Raw genomic sequence first — 17,554 nt, forward strand, 5'->3', positions numbered from 1 at the left:
CAAGTCACACGTCAGGCCACGAGACGTTTTAGTGTATCGTGAAAAACGTTCAGCTAACATCTCACCTCGCGGAAGTAGAGGTAGACTTTATTCAGTCCAACATCGTAGTGGTCAATGTACTTTTCGGTGCCCTTCACATTCTAGAAGTGAACAACAAAGTTGTGTAACGTGTTCTAAGGATATTTCCAACGCCGGTCGATGTGTGAGAAATCAGCCTACCACTTCCAGGTCTTGAATATTCGGCTCCAGTCCGCTCAAGAGTGTGATGTCTACTATGACCATTCCCTTGGACGTGCCATTCTTCATTCTGTAGAAGAAATGCACGCATACAAATGCACTCTCAACAAAATCAGTAAAGATTTAAATCTTGCACTGTGATTGGCTGAGAGGCATTCTGAGAGAGGAATGGGCTCACCCCAGACACACAGTGTAGACCAGTAAATCCTCTCTGGCCTGCTCCTCTGGCGCCTGTCGCTTCCTGCGGCTGCGCAAATCGAACCACTCCACTGGGGTCATCGCCTCGTCTTTATGCACGTCCCCATCCCCTTCCCCGTCCTCATAGTTGTAGTAATCGTCGAAGCTTTCATCGGTGTCCGCATTTTCTGCAACCCATCACAACCGATTTCTTCAGAGAGCTGGTCATTGTTAAAACCCTCAGAGTACAGCCATGGATTCACTTTATAGCAGGAAAGGTGCAAATTTCCGCATTTATCAGACACTCTTATCCTGAGCCACTTATAATCAAGGACAGTCCCCCCTTTAGACAATCAGGGTCAAGTATCTTGCTCAGGGACACAATGCTAGTAAGAGGGGTTTGAACCTGTGACTTTGTGGCCTTCTGGTTTAAAGGCGAGTGTCTTACCCACTAGGCTACTACCACCCTTCCCTATAATTTCATTTTATGTGTATTGTGTTCAAGAATGTCCTGTGTGACTTTCAATTATTGTGTAGAAATGCAAGAGAAATTCTTGCCACTGGCTCACCGAGGTATGCCAGTTCACCCTCTAATGTGACCTTTAAGGAAAAGTAGTTGCAGTATAGGTCAGGCTTCTTCAGGCTCCTGTAATTTTGCACGAGCTGTTGAAGACAATGATTATTTTGTTATGTCACCTATAAAATAATACAAAACCAAAAAATAACCAGGACGTTCTGCTCGGAAGTGTCAGTCACCTACCGATAAAGTCCCCTCCCCAGTTCCACGAAGGTTGACTGCGATGCTTCTTGTTTCTGTAATCTGTGTGACATTAGTACATACTTTTTTATTCTGTTATACAAATCAATAATACTAATGGACTTTATTAATGAACTTTATTAATGATTTGTACCTTAATGGCGTCTTGGGTGAGTGCGTTGTGTTTGGTGATTGTGACCTCTTTCTTTTGGCCATTTGTAAAACACAGTTCCACTGTCAAGTCCAGATCGTCCATCATGCTGTTTTTTATGCTGTATTCGGTCAGAGCTTCAAGGGCCACCACCGTGTCCTGTGACATAGTTAGGCAAATGATGCAAACCTTTAAGGAAAAGGAATATTGTGATCACTGGAATACCTGGGTGGACTGGAAACCGCCCCCAAATTTGCGCTGCTTTGTCAACCACATGACAATGCGCTTGCCGGTCTTCATGTCCCCCTCGGACAGAGTCTGGAGCAGGGCATAAGCCGTGGTCTCCACAGAGAGAGAATCCGCCTGAAGCTTAGGGTCACGTTCTGTCTGACCCCTTTTCTCCCAGTGACAAGGGTCTGTTTCTGTAGCTACAAATGAAAATATTAATGAATCTGAACATTAGTACATAATATACAATAATATAATTAGACCCCCGTTTGGGTTGCAACCACTGATTTACATGGTTCAAGTTTGCATATGGTGCCCCCTGGTGTTGGTTTAAAAATACTTACTGTCAAAATTCTTACTGTTGTCACATATGGCCAACTCCCTGAGTTTTTTCTGCGCCCGAAGGGCCACTGTACTCTTGGGTCCAGTCAGTGAGAGGGCGTAGGCCGTGATTGCCAAATCATAGGGCTTCTCCAGCGAATCAAGCTTCTGCTCCAAGTAGCTTCTGGCCTTTTCAATAGCTTGCATCTGTTACAGAATTAAGATCAATAAAGCAAGATGAATCTGGCACATGACTCCCCTAGACAGTTAAGTCTGACGTTGCATTACCAGCATGGTGGTATCCCCCAGTCCGTACAATGGCAAGGAATGTTTCATTGTCACCAGTATGAAAGCTGTCAGTGGCACATCCCCATCAGATTTTCCAATTCCACCCTAAAGTATCATGATAGGTGAGAAAAAAAATCAAGATTCATTCACAGAGTATTCTTGTAGAATACAGAGTTTGGTCCTTCTGATGGGAAAATTTGCTATTTGTTGAAATATAAGTTCCTTTAAGGGCCTTACTTTCATCTCTCTGTCATATAGAGGATTGGGGTCCTCAAAGGACCCACTGGGCAGTTGCTTGGACACGAGGAAGGAGATGGATTCTTTTATGTAAGACTCTTCCACCTTTATAATCCTCCTGGATGAGGTCAGCTCTTTGGCGATAAATGCGGTAAGCCTGTGAACCCATAATGCATTTTAATACCTAACTCAGCACAAGACAAGGTTCCACAGTAAGAGATTCACTGATGAATGATGAGGGGAAAACTTGACCTTTACAGCTCTCACCATTTTATGAGCCCAGGTTTAGTAGGAAGAGTAATAAAGTAAAACATTATAAAAAATGTTTGGAGTTACCAGACACTGCTGGGCGTCTTAAGGAAAGCTCCATAAGAGCCATCTTGCTTCTTAAATGTGAGGATCCTGTTGTAACCTGCAGTTACAACAAAGAACATATATGTCCAGTATCTCATTACACTTTACAATAGATCTAATAGGAAATTCGAGAGACCATTCTGGATCATTTCTTTGGCCTCATCCCTGAGTTCGGCCTTCAGCTCAATCCACAGGTTAGTAGCGTCCAGGAACCTCATGGCATGTATGGCGGGAGACATCGTCACCATGGTCTGCTCGGCACAGCCCGTGGGCAGCTGGATGAGGTTATTTATGCCCTCCAGATTCAGGCAGTTGACCACAGACTCGCCCATCACACCACCTATCGCATTGTAGTATTAATACAGCATCATCATGCAAGTACTAAGCTCATTCAAAGCAAATTTGATTTGATTGTATAGGACTATAGGACTTGAACATTTTGACCTGAAGACCCCAACATATGTTTAACAATGAGTATTCTTATCAGAATGGTCTCAACTGACCTCGAATGCTTAAGTATGTATCTGGACGCTCTCCAGGCACCATGTCTGGGAGGGTTGGGATGCCTAATGTCCAATTGTCCACTGTTTAAAAAAGGAAATGTTACCGTTTCCACCAAACCCAAGCAACTAAGATCCAGGAAAAAAAACTGTACCCTTTAAATTGATGTTATATTCCTTGTGAATTGAGGTCACTTCCCCCTCTCCCTGACAATACAGAAGACGACATGACAATTAGGAAATTAAAGCATGAGAGCATTAATGTTGTAGTGTCTTCATGCCAGACCTCCACTCTGAGCTCTTTCTTTATGCGATCAGCGATGTTTTGCGATGCATAGGCAAAGATGTTGATGGGAATGGTACCAATGATCAGGGGCACTACAGTGAAGTACACTGCTTCGGCCGACTGGGCTGGAACTGTAACCTTCTGTGTGACCCGATCCTCCCCTGCACTGCATAGGCCTTCTGACTTGTCCATCACCACACTAACCTGCAAACATGCAAATCATAGATAGGCATAATAATATGTGCACAGTCAGACTGAGATGTAGATTTTACCAAATAAACCAAAATTTAAACAAATTAACAATAACAACAAAAAATATACCCAAGTATATAGGAATTGATTTATTAATTGAGTTGACAATGTTTACCTCCAAATTCTCATTCTTGTAGTTGTGAACAACCACTTTGATCTCAAGCTGTTCATTCCTTTTCACTGAGTACGGCAGCTTTACAGCCACAAAGAAGTCCTGTAAAATGTTCAGCTGCTGTGGCTCCGCCACACAGAACCCTGGGAGCTCAACAGTGTTAATGTTTTTAGGGCAACATGAGAAAATACAGAGAGAGGGATAGAGAGAGAGAGTGTCTCACCTTTCGTTGGAGAGACCCCAACTGCTTGGACCTCCCAGGTTGTTATGGAGTCAGGAACAACTACATTTTGTCTGGAAATAAATTATTTGGCAACAAAAACTTTTCATGTGAATATCTATATATATCTAAAATATATATATATCTAAAATGATAATATATAAGATACATCAGAGATAATATAATATATATATATATATATATATATATATATATATATATATATATATATATATATATAAATTATGTATCTTATATTAGCTCTTAAAATATGAGACATTTACATTTACATTTAAGCCATTTGGCAGACGCCCTTATCCAGAACGACTTACAACGTGCTTTCAAGTTACCATCGAGATGTATGCATCAGAAATAAAGGAGCACAAGTAAATTAAAATGTATGAAAGTGTGTTAAAACATCAAATGTGAAAGAAAAGTTAAAGAAATCATAGCGCTGAACCTTACCCATTCTCTAAAACTGCAATAACATTCTGTATAATGCGCTTTAGAAACTCAATGTGAAGCTCTGGCCACATCCACTAGGGGGCAGTCAAAAGTTTCAGACATGGCACTGGAATTAGTAATAATGTTCATGTTAATGTTAAGAAAAGAAGGCAGTCTTTTTTATAAACTGTAACAATTTTGCATTAACCAGTGGGCAGTAGCTTAAACATGACTGAAGGTCAGAACATGTTGGGCTGGAGAGTTTTGCCAGGCTTTACATTCTGAAACTAACTGGTCAACAGACTAACTTTAGTGGATAACACGGCCATGCAAGTCAAATACATTGCTGATGATTGTGTATGTTTTCAACATAAAATACATTCATGGGCCAATTCCTGACAAAACCAAATACTTAAATAACACATGCACAACCTGCATGCGATTGTGCACAAAAACATACAAAATTATGCCTTTCCCTTGATTTTACTTTGATTTTACTTTTTACGTAATTCGGATCATACCAGCAAGCTATGTATCAATTGATAGTACTTAATTCTGTGAAGTGTTCCGAGTTAGCGTGGCAAAGCTTTTAATGCTCAATTGCCATGGGAATTTATTTAATGCTAAATTTGCATTGATCGCATTTTATAAAGACCCTCACAGAATCCTAGAAGCGAAACTTGGATCCAAAACTTGGATCCCCGCCTCCGGGAGACACCCTTGACAGGTCAACACTTATTTTTGGACCTTTTTCCCTGCTTTTCTGCTCTTGCGGCCCATTAAAATGTCTTAATTTTGTTTTTTACTATTAATATTTCCTCAGGACAATGTTGGGTATGTGAATTGTTGTTACGTCCCTGTGGATCTCGAGCCGTACTGTTGCTCTTTAATCTGTATTCTTCTGCTGTCTGTTTTGATTGTTTTTAGGCTGACCTGTATGAAGGAGTCGTGTGAATTGCTGGCTCCGCCTTCTGTGCGGTGATTTATTGACTGGATTCATTCATGGATGCTTGTGACAGGTGTACCTGAGATGACCGGTGTGGTCAGTGCTCTTGATCATCCACATCCATGACTGAGGGAAGTAGCTGCGGAGGTGGATGGCGGCCTCATTGATGGCTTCCTCCACCTCTTTATTAACACCCTGACCTGGAAATGGGAAGGAAATGCACGCTGTTTCAAGCCTGCACTGTTACAGGTGAACAGTAATGAAGAGGGACCTTACTTCTAGCAATGCTGTACTTCCTAGATTTTATTAACTTCCTCCTCAAATCGGTGGCCTCTTTGCAGCACTGCAAAAACACATTCCGACACTTCTCAGGCTTGTCCGCCGTTTTTGCGTATCTCTGCTCGCAGCTGAGGCCCATCCGGTTGAGCTGCACTCCATCTGAGCAACATCTCCGGTACTCTGTGCTGTGACGGTTGACTGAAGAAGAAGTTGTTCTCTGTTGTTCTTTGCCCGGTTCACATTACAAATCCATTGAATATGTAATATTGAATCTGTCTTATTAAATATTATGACAAGACATACCAATAGTTGAGAAGTGGGAAGAATATGATCGTTTTAGACGTGGATTTGGATTGCTGCAAGAGTAGCCTGTAATGTGCAAACATAAATGCATTTAGCACAAGTATGCAATATAAATTACACCATGTCACAATGTGAAACAAAGCGACAATTTTCAGATTATTACGACACACCTTTTCTCACTTTTGTTTCCACACGACAGTTGCACATGAACATTAGCCCTGCATCGAAGAAAACTGACTTGTGGTCCTTTCCTCCCCCAATGGAACAGCCCAAGTCATAGGAATTCATGTAGTCAAACATCTGCATTAGACCAAATATGTCAAATGATAAAAAATTTATCAACATCATCAATTTAAGCACAGTAAAGGCTTAAAACTGTAGTATTTGTAATATTTAATATAATATCTTGGTTTTGATTATATCTGAGAGTCTCAGAGAGTGCCTGGCACATTCATAATGAACACTTGCCATCAGAAAAAAAAAGAATATGTACAGTACAGGCCAAAAGTTCGGACACACCTTCTCATTCAATGTGTGTTCTTTATTTTCATGACCATTTACGTTGGTAGATTCTCACTGAAGGCATCAAAACTATGAATGAACACATGTGGAGTTATGTACTTAACAAAAAGTGGAGACCTGGTCTCCACAGTCACCGGACCTGAACCCAGTCGAGATGGTTTGGGGTGAGCTGGACCGCAGAGAGAAGGCAAAGGGGCCAACAAGTGCTAAACACCTCTGGGAACTCCTTCAAGACTGTTGGAAAATCATTTCAGGTGACGACCTCTTGAAGCTCATCGAGAGAATGCCAAGAGTGTGCAAAGCAGTAATCAGAGCAAAAGGTGGCCATTTTGAAGAAACTAGAATATAAAACATGGTTTTCAGTTATTTCAGTTTCAGTTATTTTTTTTGTTAAGTACATAACTCCACATGTGTTCATTCATAGTTTTGATGCCTTCAGTGAGAATCTACCAACGTAAATGGTCATGAAAATAAAGAAAATACATTGAATGAGAAGGTGTGTCCAAACTTTGGCCTGTACTGTATACTTTATTTAAAAATCATGAGAATGAAGCCTCATATGAATGAACCGTCTGTGCAGTGAGCTTGTTCTTCTTGTTCAGGGTGTATACTGCGGTGTCCACAGCCACCAGTGCCACTTTACTGTCTCGCTCGGCTTGGACATTAACATTCACTACATCTGCCGGCTTGTGCACATCGAAGGGCTGGATCTTGACCTGGAAAACAGATTCAGATCGGAAGATCACTGCCGCTGTGGTCAACCTGAACAACCTGATGAAAATGTGTTCAGAACCAGGGGCTACCAGGCCTTTGCAGACATCCTTCACGTCCACCCATACAGAGTCTGCCACGATTTCGGCGTCTAGCCCGTCCCCGGTGAAGTAGTAGCCAAGCAGGCGGAATGAGGGCACCATGTCAGCACTGAAGGGCAGGCTGAGAGTAGTGGGGTCTGATGTCCGGATGTCCCCCATTTGTACAACCCTGCCCTTATTCAGAACCTGCAAGAAAAGCCATACATGAAGAAACTAAAGATTATGATAGCATTGCTGTGAACTTATTAATAATACATTATTAATAATATAATTCATACCAATGACCTGCCAAGATTACTGATTACTAATATCAACAGAAGCATGAGTGCCATGTTATATATGTGCAAAGTACCATGTAATAGATGTGAGAAGGTCTTGTGGTGCCTGGGGGGATTATGTCTCTGAAGGTCACAGTCATGCTTTCATCTGGTCCGAGAACTCTGTGCTCCACCTCCACGCTCAGATGCCTCGATTTCGTGGCCGCCACGGCGCTGACAGTCATGTGCGCTTTCTCCTCCTCCCCTACAACAAACACCTACAGGCAGCGAGGAGCTGCAGTCATGGTGCTGCGGACGCTGTAGCAGGAAAACAGAACGTTTCTGCCACGCTTCTGCATCGTCACCTTGACATCCAGGGATTTAGCCTGCAGGGGAACTTGCAAGGTAAACACGGCCCGACCCTCTGTGCTGCTCACGATGTTCAGAGTCGAGCTTTCCGGCTCGGCACCGTTTAGCTCCACTGTGATCTCAGCTCTCATGTTTAGGCCTCCAACCCGGGAGCCGTCGGGATGGGTGGTGGTGGCCTGAGATGAAACGAGATGTTTGTGTGTCATGCTTCATGGCTTATCACCGTCAAACTGTTAACTTTCTGTAGTTTTAGCACATCTGCTGTGTAATGTGAAATAATCCCATAACCTACCAGTACAGCAAACATGCCTCCTGGAGTGAAATGTTGCTTTGTCTTTGACAGATCAATCATGTAGGGCGATGTCACAATCTTCACAGAGCTGCTCTCCATCTCCTCCAGGTCTCCACCTACATGGGAAATCGGAGCGTGGTCAGAGAGCAGCAAACCCTGTACGCTACGGTATTAAATGAATTCGCTCACTTGCTTTCTCCAGAACTGTGGCAGCAATGTAAAGAAAACTTCCCTCCAGGTCTGTAATGGTGCGGTTTTCTGCTGTCTGCTGAAGGTCGGTTGTGAGTAACTGGATGTTTGCCACTCCGCCTGCAATCTGAATAATGAATTACATTGTGGATTTAATTCATCCTGTTGATTTAAGCGATATTTCCGATGGACATACGAACAGATCCGAGCATCAGTCAGTGGCTTAAATGAAATGATTTCACTCACTGATGCCTGCTTCTCAAGACCAGGGAGGTACGTTCTATATCCACGTGCGTCAGTAACCCCAAATCGCACAAAGGCAATGCCATTGATGCCTTTTCCGTAGGTGTACCTGTAATCAGAAAACACGAGCTCTTAGACCCTGGAAGGTCTTGCTGGAAGGTCAGAACTACAATACATGCAGACACAAACCTGGCAGAGATGCTGAACTGGAAAGAGCTGTCGCTCAGGATGTAGTACGGCTGGGCAGCTTCTATTTTCACCTCAAAAGATGGAAGGACTGACAAATAAAAACAGACAAATCTATTAACTGTATAAATGTTTTCATCCATTTTTAGGCAAATAAAAGCAGAAGAAAAAGTAGAAAAATAAAATATATTGTGTGGTTTAATTGCTCACCATATTCTTTAACTTCAAACTCCACTGTAGTATTAAATTTAAGTGTATCTACAAAACAAGCTGTAATTTTCCAGTGTCCTGGCCTGAAAGAATAAATAAGTAAAATATTTTGCAGCGTAATGAAAATCATCTTCCAATCAGAGATCCAGATCAACGCTTACGGTTCTACGTCTGGAAGGGTGATGGTGCGCTCAAGAATCTGACTGGACATGAAATTGTGGCCGTACACCACCAGGCCTTTAGAGTTCTGTACGAAAGATAAAGGTTCCATTAGCAGAAACGTGGGTTTTCATGTTAAGGCCTGTGCAGGCACCCGTCTTACTTACAAAGACTCGAACGTTGATGATCTGGTTGACAGGAAGCATGTAGTTGTCTAGAGTGAAGATCCTGAATTTTACTGGTTAAAAGAAAGCAGAATTTAGCTCAACTCTCATGATCCAGGGTAATTACATTTGCTTAGACACCAGCATGAACCCACCGGTCTCTCGAGGGTTGTAAATAGGTTTGTCTGACTGGATGAAAATGTAGCCTCTTCTTGAAATTAATATAATGTGCTCCCTTTTGATTCCCTTTTCAAAAAGATCTTTGTTTTCTGCAAATAAATAGATGTCTTCAATGGTGCGAAGACCTTCAGTTAGACTTCTTTCCACCTGCACAGATGCATCCCAGCAAACAGCATGAACTCTCCTGCAGAAAGTTGTGAGCCGCATGCACTCTGCATGCAGTGTAGACTATATTCCCACCTTCAGTTTAACCAGCGTGTTGTAGTTATTCTGGGCGTTGAGGGTCACAGTCTTAACTGAAGATATAGGTTGGTCCCCACGAAATTTGAAGTACAGCTTCATGTGGACAGGTTCTGTCGCTCCATGAAGCCGAATGGTTACTGTCTCCTCCACGTCAGTGTGGACAATGTTTGGAGCAGTGATGAAACATCTGGCGTGAACATCACACACATAAACGCACACACACATATGTTTTTAACAGGGACTTTGTGGCTCTAACGGCTGGTATTCTTTAAGGAACAGACAGTCAAGCACACATGCAAATATGCTTTAAAATGCCGCAGTTGACGTGGTCGTGTACTTACGTCGGGACGCCTGCAGCTGCTGCAGTGAGCATCAGAACCAGCACGGCGATCCTCATTTTGCCGTCTGAGCTCTGATCTGCTCGGACACTCTGAAAAAAAGACCCTCTGAATCTGTTGACCAGCTATTGCGCAACATTAAAGTGACAGCAAAAAGTTTTTTAGAATGTTATTGCCGTTCAAAAATGACCACACCGATTCTTCACAAGAATGCAGAAGTCCTTCCAACCAACAAGTACAAGTCACAAATATACAGAAATATATAAATTAATGGACTTGGCATTGAAGATGGCTGGACAAGAAGTCATGTGATTTCCCAGAACTCAGGACTGTTGTGAGGCAGAAAAAAAGAAAAGAAATCTGAATGAATTCTAAAACAGATTAAAATGTATTGGGCAAAATCAAACAAAGAATACAATTTATGTAAAAAATCAACTTTATTTTCATTTCAACTTGACCTTTTGTGGTGTGTGTAACAAATACTTACAGTACATGACTCGAAATCACCCGAACCATAGTTTTCTGCTGTATGTACATAGATAAAAGTGTATACACTCAATGAGGCATCAAAATGGATTTTGCACAATGATCAAATACGTTTCCAGATTTGTCTCAGCAAAGTGAAAAGCAATATAATAATAATATTAATTAGAATGTTGCATAGCATTTAAATTCTGTCTAATCTAAAGCCATTTTTGAGTTTAATACTGATGCTGATTCAGTCAGGGCATACGTATAGGTGTGTTCATGAAATGGACAGAAAGAAAGAAATTCAATACAGTTGTTATTTATTTGTAATTTTTTTATTTTTTACATGTAAATTAACTAAAAATAAAATAAATAAATAGGCTTGAAAAATACCTGTAATGCAACTGTTTTTTTTTTTTTTTTTTAGGGAGTAGTTGTGATCGAAACACCATTCCCACTATTCCACCCCGAGGCCTTCTCCAATTCAGCCTGAACCTCTGTGTCCCTCTGGACATGAGGAGCAGGTGGCCAGTTCTGCAGACATGCCGCTGAGATGAGTTAAAATTGGTTATTGGCGGCGCGGAAATGATTTACCCGCTGTTTGTACTGGGCGAGGTGTGGTTTTAGGGTCAGTGACCAGTCTGTACCGTTTACACCAATTTGTATGCTGAAATCCACAGCGAGTTATACGTTCACTGGTTTTGTGCAAATCATAATTCAGTTAAAAAAACATCCATGAGGTATGACCCGGCCCTGATTCGCTGAGCCATCGCAGTATTACTGATTAGATTACGGAATGTGATTTATTACTGAGCCACATTCACAACAGCGATCACAGCAGAGCAATAGTGAGTAGTTAACCCGACAAAATCACAAGAAGTGTGTAAAGTGTGTGCTGCTTCACTACTATATGCAACAGGAAAACAAAAGTCCAACATTTCATTCAAATCAGGTCAACGCAGTACAATACAATTACAGGCATGTGAGGATTAAAAAGCATGCAAAGCATTAAAAAAAAAAGCAGTGTTCACTTGCGTTGATTATCATTTCGGCTAAGAACGTAATTGACAACATGATGCACTAGAACAGTATAAAAAATGTCCTTATCAGGAAATGATAACAAAAATACCCATGAAATACTGGTGGATCACATGTCAGATTAAAGCATAATAAAAAAATACAGTATGTGATGCACTTGTCAAGCTTCAGATTTTTTTGTTCCTCTGAACTCTTATCGCGACATCCCTATCCAAACAGACAGAAGTCTTCTAGCACCTTTGTTTGAAAAAACAATAAAAAATGAGAAAAAAAAAAAAAAAACACATTTGGATGGTAAAACAGAGATAAAAATGAGGTTTATGACACTTGAGCAAAACTGTCTTAGAAACGGTGACAGTAGAAGTGCTTCAGTGTTTCAAGTTTTCAGTGTAGCTCAGAAGGCCGAGATCAGCCCGCTCATTTGTTGTCTCTCGTCAGGTTCCAACGTGTAAAAAAAGGCACTTGCAAAAAAAACCAAACGTGTAAAAAAGACAGAGGTCTGTGCTGTGTATGATTCTGGATGGGGTTAATGTTAAACCTCAGAGCTGTCACCGCAGCTCAGAGCCGGGGTGACCATGGGCTCGGTGCTGTTGGATGCTTTGGGGGACTCCAGGCTCTTCTTCTCCTGCCTGGATCGGAGGAGCAGCACCACGATGATGACGATGAGGATGGTGAGCAGCAGGCCCAGGAGCGCTCCGACGATCATGGGCAGATTGTCGTCTCCAGTGTCCCGTAGGTTCAGCTCCCTGGGTAGGAGCCCTTCGTCCAGCACCTCCGCCCAATCTCCCCCCGTCCGCCGGTGCTTGCTGCTGCTCCGGTCCAGCGCGATGTGCAGAATGTTCGTCCCGCGGCTCTTCTCTGCGCCGATCTCCTCCGCGATGTTGGGGACATCGCTGGACGACCTCCTGCGCCGTTTGGCCGCGGAAGCGGAGGTGTCGCTCGAGACCAGTGAGTGGAGCTCCAGGCTCCTCTTGCCGATGCCGTGGTTGGCGTTGTCCCTGGAGCGTACGGTGTAGATGGTGTGGATGTACCACTCCCTCCCTGCAGACACCTACAGCGGAAATCCATTAACTTGTTAGCATTCATGCATCTACCAATTCATTCAATGCTATACTTACAGTCTATAATGCACAGTTTAAGATGGTATTGCTTGTTTTTTTATACATAATTTTTTTTACATGTGCATAGTAAAAAATATAGTATAGTGTTTACTCAGTATTAAACAGTAAACTATTTATACAGACACATTACTATTTCTAAAGTCTTTATAAGATTATATTTCTTATATTTTATTAAATATTTTATTAAATATTTGAGGAGTATGTAGCATTTTTACACAGTTTACTCAGTATTAAACACAAAACTTTCTATTTATACAGCCACATGAACACACGAGTCTCTACAATATTACTGTAAATCTATAAAGTCACTATAAGATGATATTTCTTATATTTTACAAAACATTTTATTAAATATTTGGATAGTTTGTAGCCTTTTTAACACAGTTTAATTTTTTTGTGTTTTAAACTTATTTATACAGACACTTATCAGGGTATATAATGCACAATGAATTGATATATATATATAATATTATATATTTTTTTGTTACATTGTAACCAATTGTTCAAACCTGGAACAGTGCTGTGGAGTCCAGCCTGAATCCATCTGAACCTGGCTGCCTGACCAGGGGGAGTGCTTGAGGGTCATCCACAGCCAGAAGAGCATTAAAGGCCACGCTCCCAAAGGCTGTGGCCTGAGTTTCCGGCTGAGCTTTATCCTGTAAATTCAGTTTGGTCCCATTCAGTTCCATTGGTTTTGTTTCCAACCATTTCAACCATTTCCAACCAAGTTCAGCTCTTGCCTGTATACTTACAATTATCTTGAACCTGTACAGCAAGGTTGGCGCATCAGCCAAGCAACCAAACTCAAAGTTGTTGGGGTTATATTTCGGCACATAGCCATCTGCCCCAGTGCACAGGAACACCTTCTCAATGTTGCAGACAAAGGAGTCACCAAGATTCTGCACAGGGTCCACCATCACACGCCCGTAAACGACATCACCTGCATGAAAAAAGTCATAACTCATGCAGCCTCAGTCATTGCACATGAACCACTCTGCATATATATACAAATCTGCATCCTTTCAGCATTGTGCTGGTTCGTGCTGTACCTTCTGAGAAGGCCGTGTCACTCCCCTCGCCAAAGCCCATGGATCCGTCAGACAGCCACAGAGTCCTCTTGGCCAGCAGCAGCATTTGCGTGTTCAGACTAAATTCTGCCGCCACAGGATCACTCACCTGTTCCACACATGAGTCAGCAGGAGTAGATTTAAACCAAATGGCCTGAGGGCCAGAAAGAATATATATAAAAAAAAGGGGAATGTTACAATAGTCTAACCTGCTGGAAGCGGATGTCCAGGTCAAAGGTCACAGGCTCTCTGGGGTTGCACATGGGAGGGATGGTGTACTCCAGATTGGGCGGGGCCGTACATGGCACCAGCTTCACTGTGTATGTGCCAGAATAATCCCGAATCTGGAGACAAGTGAGAGGTTGGTGATTTCTGCTGTCAGGTTCACAGCAGTGAGCAAAGGATTGTGGGGGTTTCTTACAGCAAAGTCAGAGGTGAAGGTCCACTGCTGCATGGGCTGGTTGTAGGTAGGCTCACTCCTCACCAAACTCAGGTTAAAGATCAAACCGGCATGTTCCGTACACATGACCATGGAGTTCAACACCGAAGCTGAATGAAATCCGGAATGAATAATGAGCATGTTTGTGAGCAAAAACAAATGCTCTGGTTGTGTGTGTGTGTGTGTGTAAATCATTTCTTCAGGTCTATTTTTGCACATTTTGTGAATGATGAATGTGATCCATGCCTTTGTGGGTATAGAATTTATCATTCTTATCCTCTCAATTACAACACCACAATTGGGTTTGGTCAGCACCATCGCATAATCCAATGAATCAGGTCTAACTCAGAGATTCATGCCTTCTCAGAAAAACCCTCAGATTCTTTTTCACGATCAGATCTTCTGTGAAGTAGCATCTCAGGTTTCGCATACCAGAGTGTGAGATGACGAAGAGCCCCCTGAAGCGTGCTTCAGTTCGGAAGTTGACCACTAGTTGGCCCTGTTCGTTGATCCGCATGCTGGTGGGATAGAGAGCACCTGGAAGACAAAAACCCAACATTTTCATTCCACTCCTGATCTGACTGTGGTGCAATAATCTCCTGCCAGTGGAAGGGCTGTTTACTTCACTTATGCAAATGTGAATTGCAGGTGAAGGCAGAAATTACAGCTTTTATTCATGGGAATAACATCTCAATTCGGATATAAAGGAGGCCTGTGGTACTCGGGTGAAAGGGCTTGATTAAGCGCTTATGCAGGACTGTCTGTTGCTGAGACTTTTTCATTCACTTTCATTCCCTTCATCTAATCACAGCTCCGCCCTCCACGCTCACCCTGCAGCTCGGCCTCCGGGGGGCTTCCAATGCCATCGTTCCACAAGATGGCAGTGTCGTACACAAATGTCAGACGCAGCTCGGACTGCAGGTCAAAGTGCTGCCAGCCACCGGCACCCACTGGCGAGTGGAACACATAGGACACGTGCAGCGGAACCCGCAGAGTCACATAGGACTGGACCAGGTTTAGGACCTGTGGGTGTAAAGAGCAGGAAAGGTTACAACGGACTCAACCACATTTATGGCTTAGAACCTATGCAAAGAACCTACATCAGGTTGAAAAGATGAAACTGAAGATTAATAAAAAAACACACACAAAACTCCATGTGTTTAAGAAAACACATTTTTATCTAAGCATGACTGACAGAAGTCAAGTGTTTATTTCATCATTTGCATTCTGATCCATTTATTGTGAATTATGTCATTGCTCAATATACAAAAACACTGTGTATTTTTGTATGATTTTGTGGCCAAGCAGACCTTTTAATAATATACTGTACTATATTATCCAAGATAACATAACATGTAGGGAGCTCTGTGATCTGAAAGGAATTTGCTTTGGAAATAAAATGGATTTAAACTATTTTATTAAATTCAGATTGAATACATTTTTGATTCACAACAAAAATTCACAACATTCCCCATAGCTGCTGGCTGGAACCGTCTGCGGACGCGATCTGTTGCAGCTTCTACTTATTTTTCTGCGCTGGGGGGAATGTTGTGTGCCCCGCAGCAAGAGGCAGCGACTTCAGACCGGATTTCAGAGGGATTTCTCAGCGGAGTCAGGTGCTCCTTGGTGACCTCTGACTGAGGAATCCGCAGCTCCTGCACAGTCATGCAGGGGCAGGCCTGAAGCCCCACTGCACCCAGCAGCAGCAGACACTCTGACGCTACTTACACAGGCACTACACAAACATTAAACTGCTCAAAGTCTAGCGCTCCGACAGCTAAATCCAGCACAGCTCCTTCTGTCGCCGCTTATACAAATTTAAATAAAGACGGAGCAGCCCAGGATTAGTCTACAAAGGGGAGCCAAGCAGTAGCTGTTTTTTTTTTAAACTTGCATTATGGTTTAGTCACAGACCTCCAGTTATACTCACTCAATACATCTATTGTTCGATTTTCGTGAAATATTATTAAAATACTGCATTCCGTTTAGTGTCATATTTGATAACTGAATTACATCAGTATATTATCACAATCAATTGGATTTCCTCTGTGGCAGTACGTTTTAAAAATTTGCCATGTTCATTTGTAACCACTAGGTGTCAGTGTAGTTATAGGATCCCAGTATTCATGGCATCATGGCAAAGATTTGCATGTGAACGTTGCATCACTACAGACATATTGGTGGTCACTAACGATTATGGCCCCATGCTACAAGCTAAAAGAAAATATCTCCAATTATCCTCATTTACTGAATGTGGCCAAGATGGCAACTTTGCCAACCAGGCGCAAATAAAAACCTTGTGTAAATTCCCAATGGCGTGCATTGGGGTCCGCAGGGATTTGCCAGGAAGTTTTAATTAAACGCAGCACTGTCTCAGACGGGCCATCCATGCGGGAGAGACTCGAGCGGGCCAGATCAGTGTCGAGGGCAGATCGGGCCTGCGTTACGCGCTGACACAGCACGGCCCCACCAGCCCTTTACTCGACTCTGCTCACTTTTAATTAACTGGAACAGAAGCCCAATCACACCACGTTTCCATGGCGAATGCAAATGGGTGACATGGCCAGGCAGGGCCAAGGACTGGGTTACAGGGGATGGCACCTCCATTTGTGAAACAGCCACCATAAAAACACAGACAAAAAGGAAACCGACCATAAAACAGTCCTCATGACTCTGACCGTTTTTTTTTTAAGGTTTGGGATAAATGGGAGACCTCCTTGGAGAAGTCCGGCCGTCCATCCAGTGGCTGTGGTTGTCCGTGGCGGTATATTTGATGAGCGGCACAAAAGGCCCTAGTTTGTTCTACAGCGTGGATAATAATAGTATCTGGTTGCTATGAATCACCCCCAAAAGCCTGGAGCCTTGGTTTTTAAAATAGCTGTAAATAAGAGAACACGGCGAGATACGAAACATACAGCAGAATAATCTGAAAATAATTATTATTCTGTTTGTTGGTTTCCACAGAACGTCAGACGTCAGGTGTAACTGGTGAGAGACGTTTCCCTCTAAAGGTCACATTGCACCGAACCCACATGGCATAGCACACTAGTGATGGCTTTATTTCCCTGAAGTGCCACAGTGACATTTAATGGCCAGTGGGTGAAGGGCTTGTCAGATCCTAGGCAACTCTTATGCTACTCCAACTCTTTTTTGGACTTTTTCATG

General features: G+C 42.6%; 2 protein-coding genes across 2 annotated transcripts in view; both read right to left on the minus strand.

Annotated features, from left to right (window-relative positions):
• Positions 1–10,503, minus strand: part of c4 (complement component 4) — a 12,552-nt gene extending 2,049 nt beyond the window's left edge. Inside the window, exons 1-35 of the mRNA XM_028962114.1 lie at positions 10,260–10,503; positions 9,916–10,105; positions 9,651–9,822; positions 9,499–9,569; positions 9,334–9,419; positions 9,173–9,255; positions 8,966–9,053; positions 8,780–8,885; positions 8,534–8,660; positions 8,345–8,460; positions 8,049–8,228; positions 7,779–7,961; positions 7,418–7,612; positions 7,184–7,330; positions 6,263–6,392; positions 6,093–6,158; positions 5,787–5,987; positions 5,590–5,710; positions 4,124–4,194; positions 3,904–4,043; positions 3,537–3,740; positions 3,406–3,457; positions 3,254–3,334; positions 2,887–3,090; positions 2,733–2,808; positions 2,397–2,553; positions 2,160–2,264; positions 1,895–2,078; positions 1,548–1,750; positions 1,326–1,481; positions 1,175–1,234; positions 984–1,077; positions 416–602; positions 220–307; positions 66–140 (exon numbers count right to left, since the gene is read on the minus strand). Coding sequence (XP_028817947.1) covers positions 66–140; positions 220–307; positions 416–602; positions 984–1,077; positions 1,175–1,234; positions 1,326–1,481; positions 1,548–1,750; positions 1,895–2,078; positions 2,160–2,264; positions 2,397–2,553; positions 2,733–2,808; positions 2,887–3,090; positions 3,254–3,334; positions 3,406–3,457; positions 3,537–3,740; positions 3,904–4,043; positions 4,124–4,194; positions 5,590–5,710; positions 5,787–5,987; positions 6,093–6,158; positions 6,263–6,392; positions 7,184–7,330; positions 7,418–7,612; positions 7,779–7,961; positions 8,049–8,228; positions 8,345–8,460; positions 8,534–8,660; positions 8,780–8,885; positions 8,966–9,053; positions 9,173–9,255; positions 9,334–9,419; positions 9,499–9,569; positions 9,651–9,822; positions 9,916–10,105; positions 10,260–10,315 — 4,455 coding nt within the window. The 5' untranslated portion in view covers positions 10,316–10,503. The remainder of the gene's footprint in view (positions 1–65; positions 141–219; positions 308–415; positions 603–983; positions 1,078–1,174; positions 1,235–1,325; positions 1,482–1,547; positions 1,751–1,894; positions 2,079–2,159; positions 2,265–2,396; positions 2,554–2,732; positions 2,809–2,886; positions 3,091–3,253; positions 3,335–3,405; positions 3,458–3,536; positions 3,741–3,903; positions 4,044–4,123; positions 4,195–5,589; positions 5,711–5,786; positions 5,988–6,092; positions 6,159–6,262; positions 6,393–7,183; positions 7,331–7,417; positions 7,613–7,778; positions 7,962–8,048; positions 8,229–8,344; positions 8,461–8,533; positions 8,661–8,779; positions 8,886–8,965; positions 9,054–9,172; positions 9,256–9,333; positions 9,420–9,498; positions 9,570–9,650; positions 9,823–9,915; positions 10,106–10,259) is intronic.
• Positions 10,504–11,144: 641 nt separating this feature from the next.
• The window catches only part of frem2b (FRAS1 related extracellular matrix 2b), a 63,871-nt gene continuing 57,461 nt past the window's right edge, over positions 11,145–17,554 (minus strand). Inside the window, exons 17-24 of the mRNA XM_028962828.1 lie at positions 15,220–15,412; positions 14,822–14,926; positions 14,372–14,499; positions 14,160–14,294; positions 13,933–14,059; positions 13,636–13,823; positions 13,393–13,539; positions 11,145–12,813 (exon numbers count right to left, since the gene is read on the minus strand). Of these exons, the coding sequence (XP_028818661.1) occupies positions 12,295–12,813; positions 13,393–13,539; positions 13,636–13,823; positions 13,933–14,059; positions 14,160–14,294; positions 14,372–14,499; positions 14,822–14,926; positions 15,220–15,412 (1,542 nt within the window). The 3' untranslated portion in view covers positions 11,145–12,294. The remainder of the gene's footprint in view (positions 12,814–13,392; positions 13,540–13,635; positions 13,824–13,932; positions 14,060–14,159; positions 14,295–14,371; positions 14,500–14,821; positions 14,927–15,219; positions 15,413–17,554) is intronic.

This window comes from Denticeps clupeoides, chromosome 19, assembly GCF_900700375.1.
Source record: "Denticeps clupeoides chromosome 19, fDenClu1.1, whole genome shotgun sequence".
Lineage (NCBI taxonomy): Eukaryota > Metazoa > Chordata > Actinopteri > Clupeiformes > Denticipitidae > Denticeps > Denticeps clupeoides.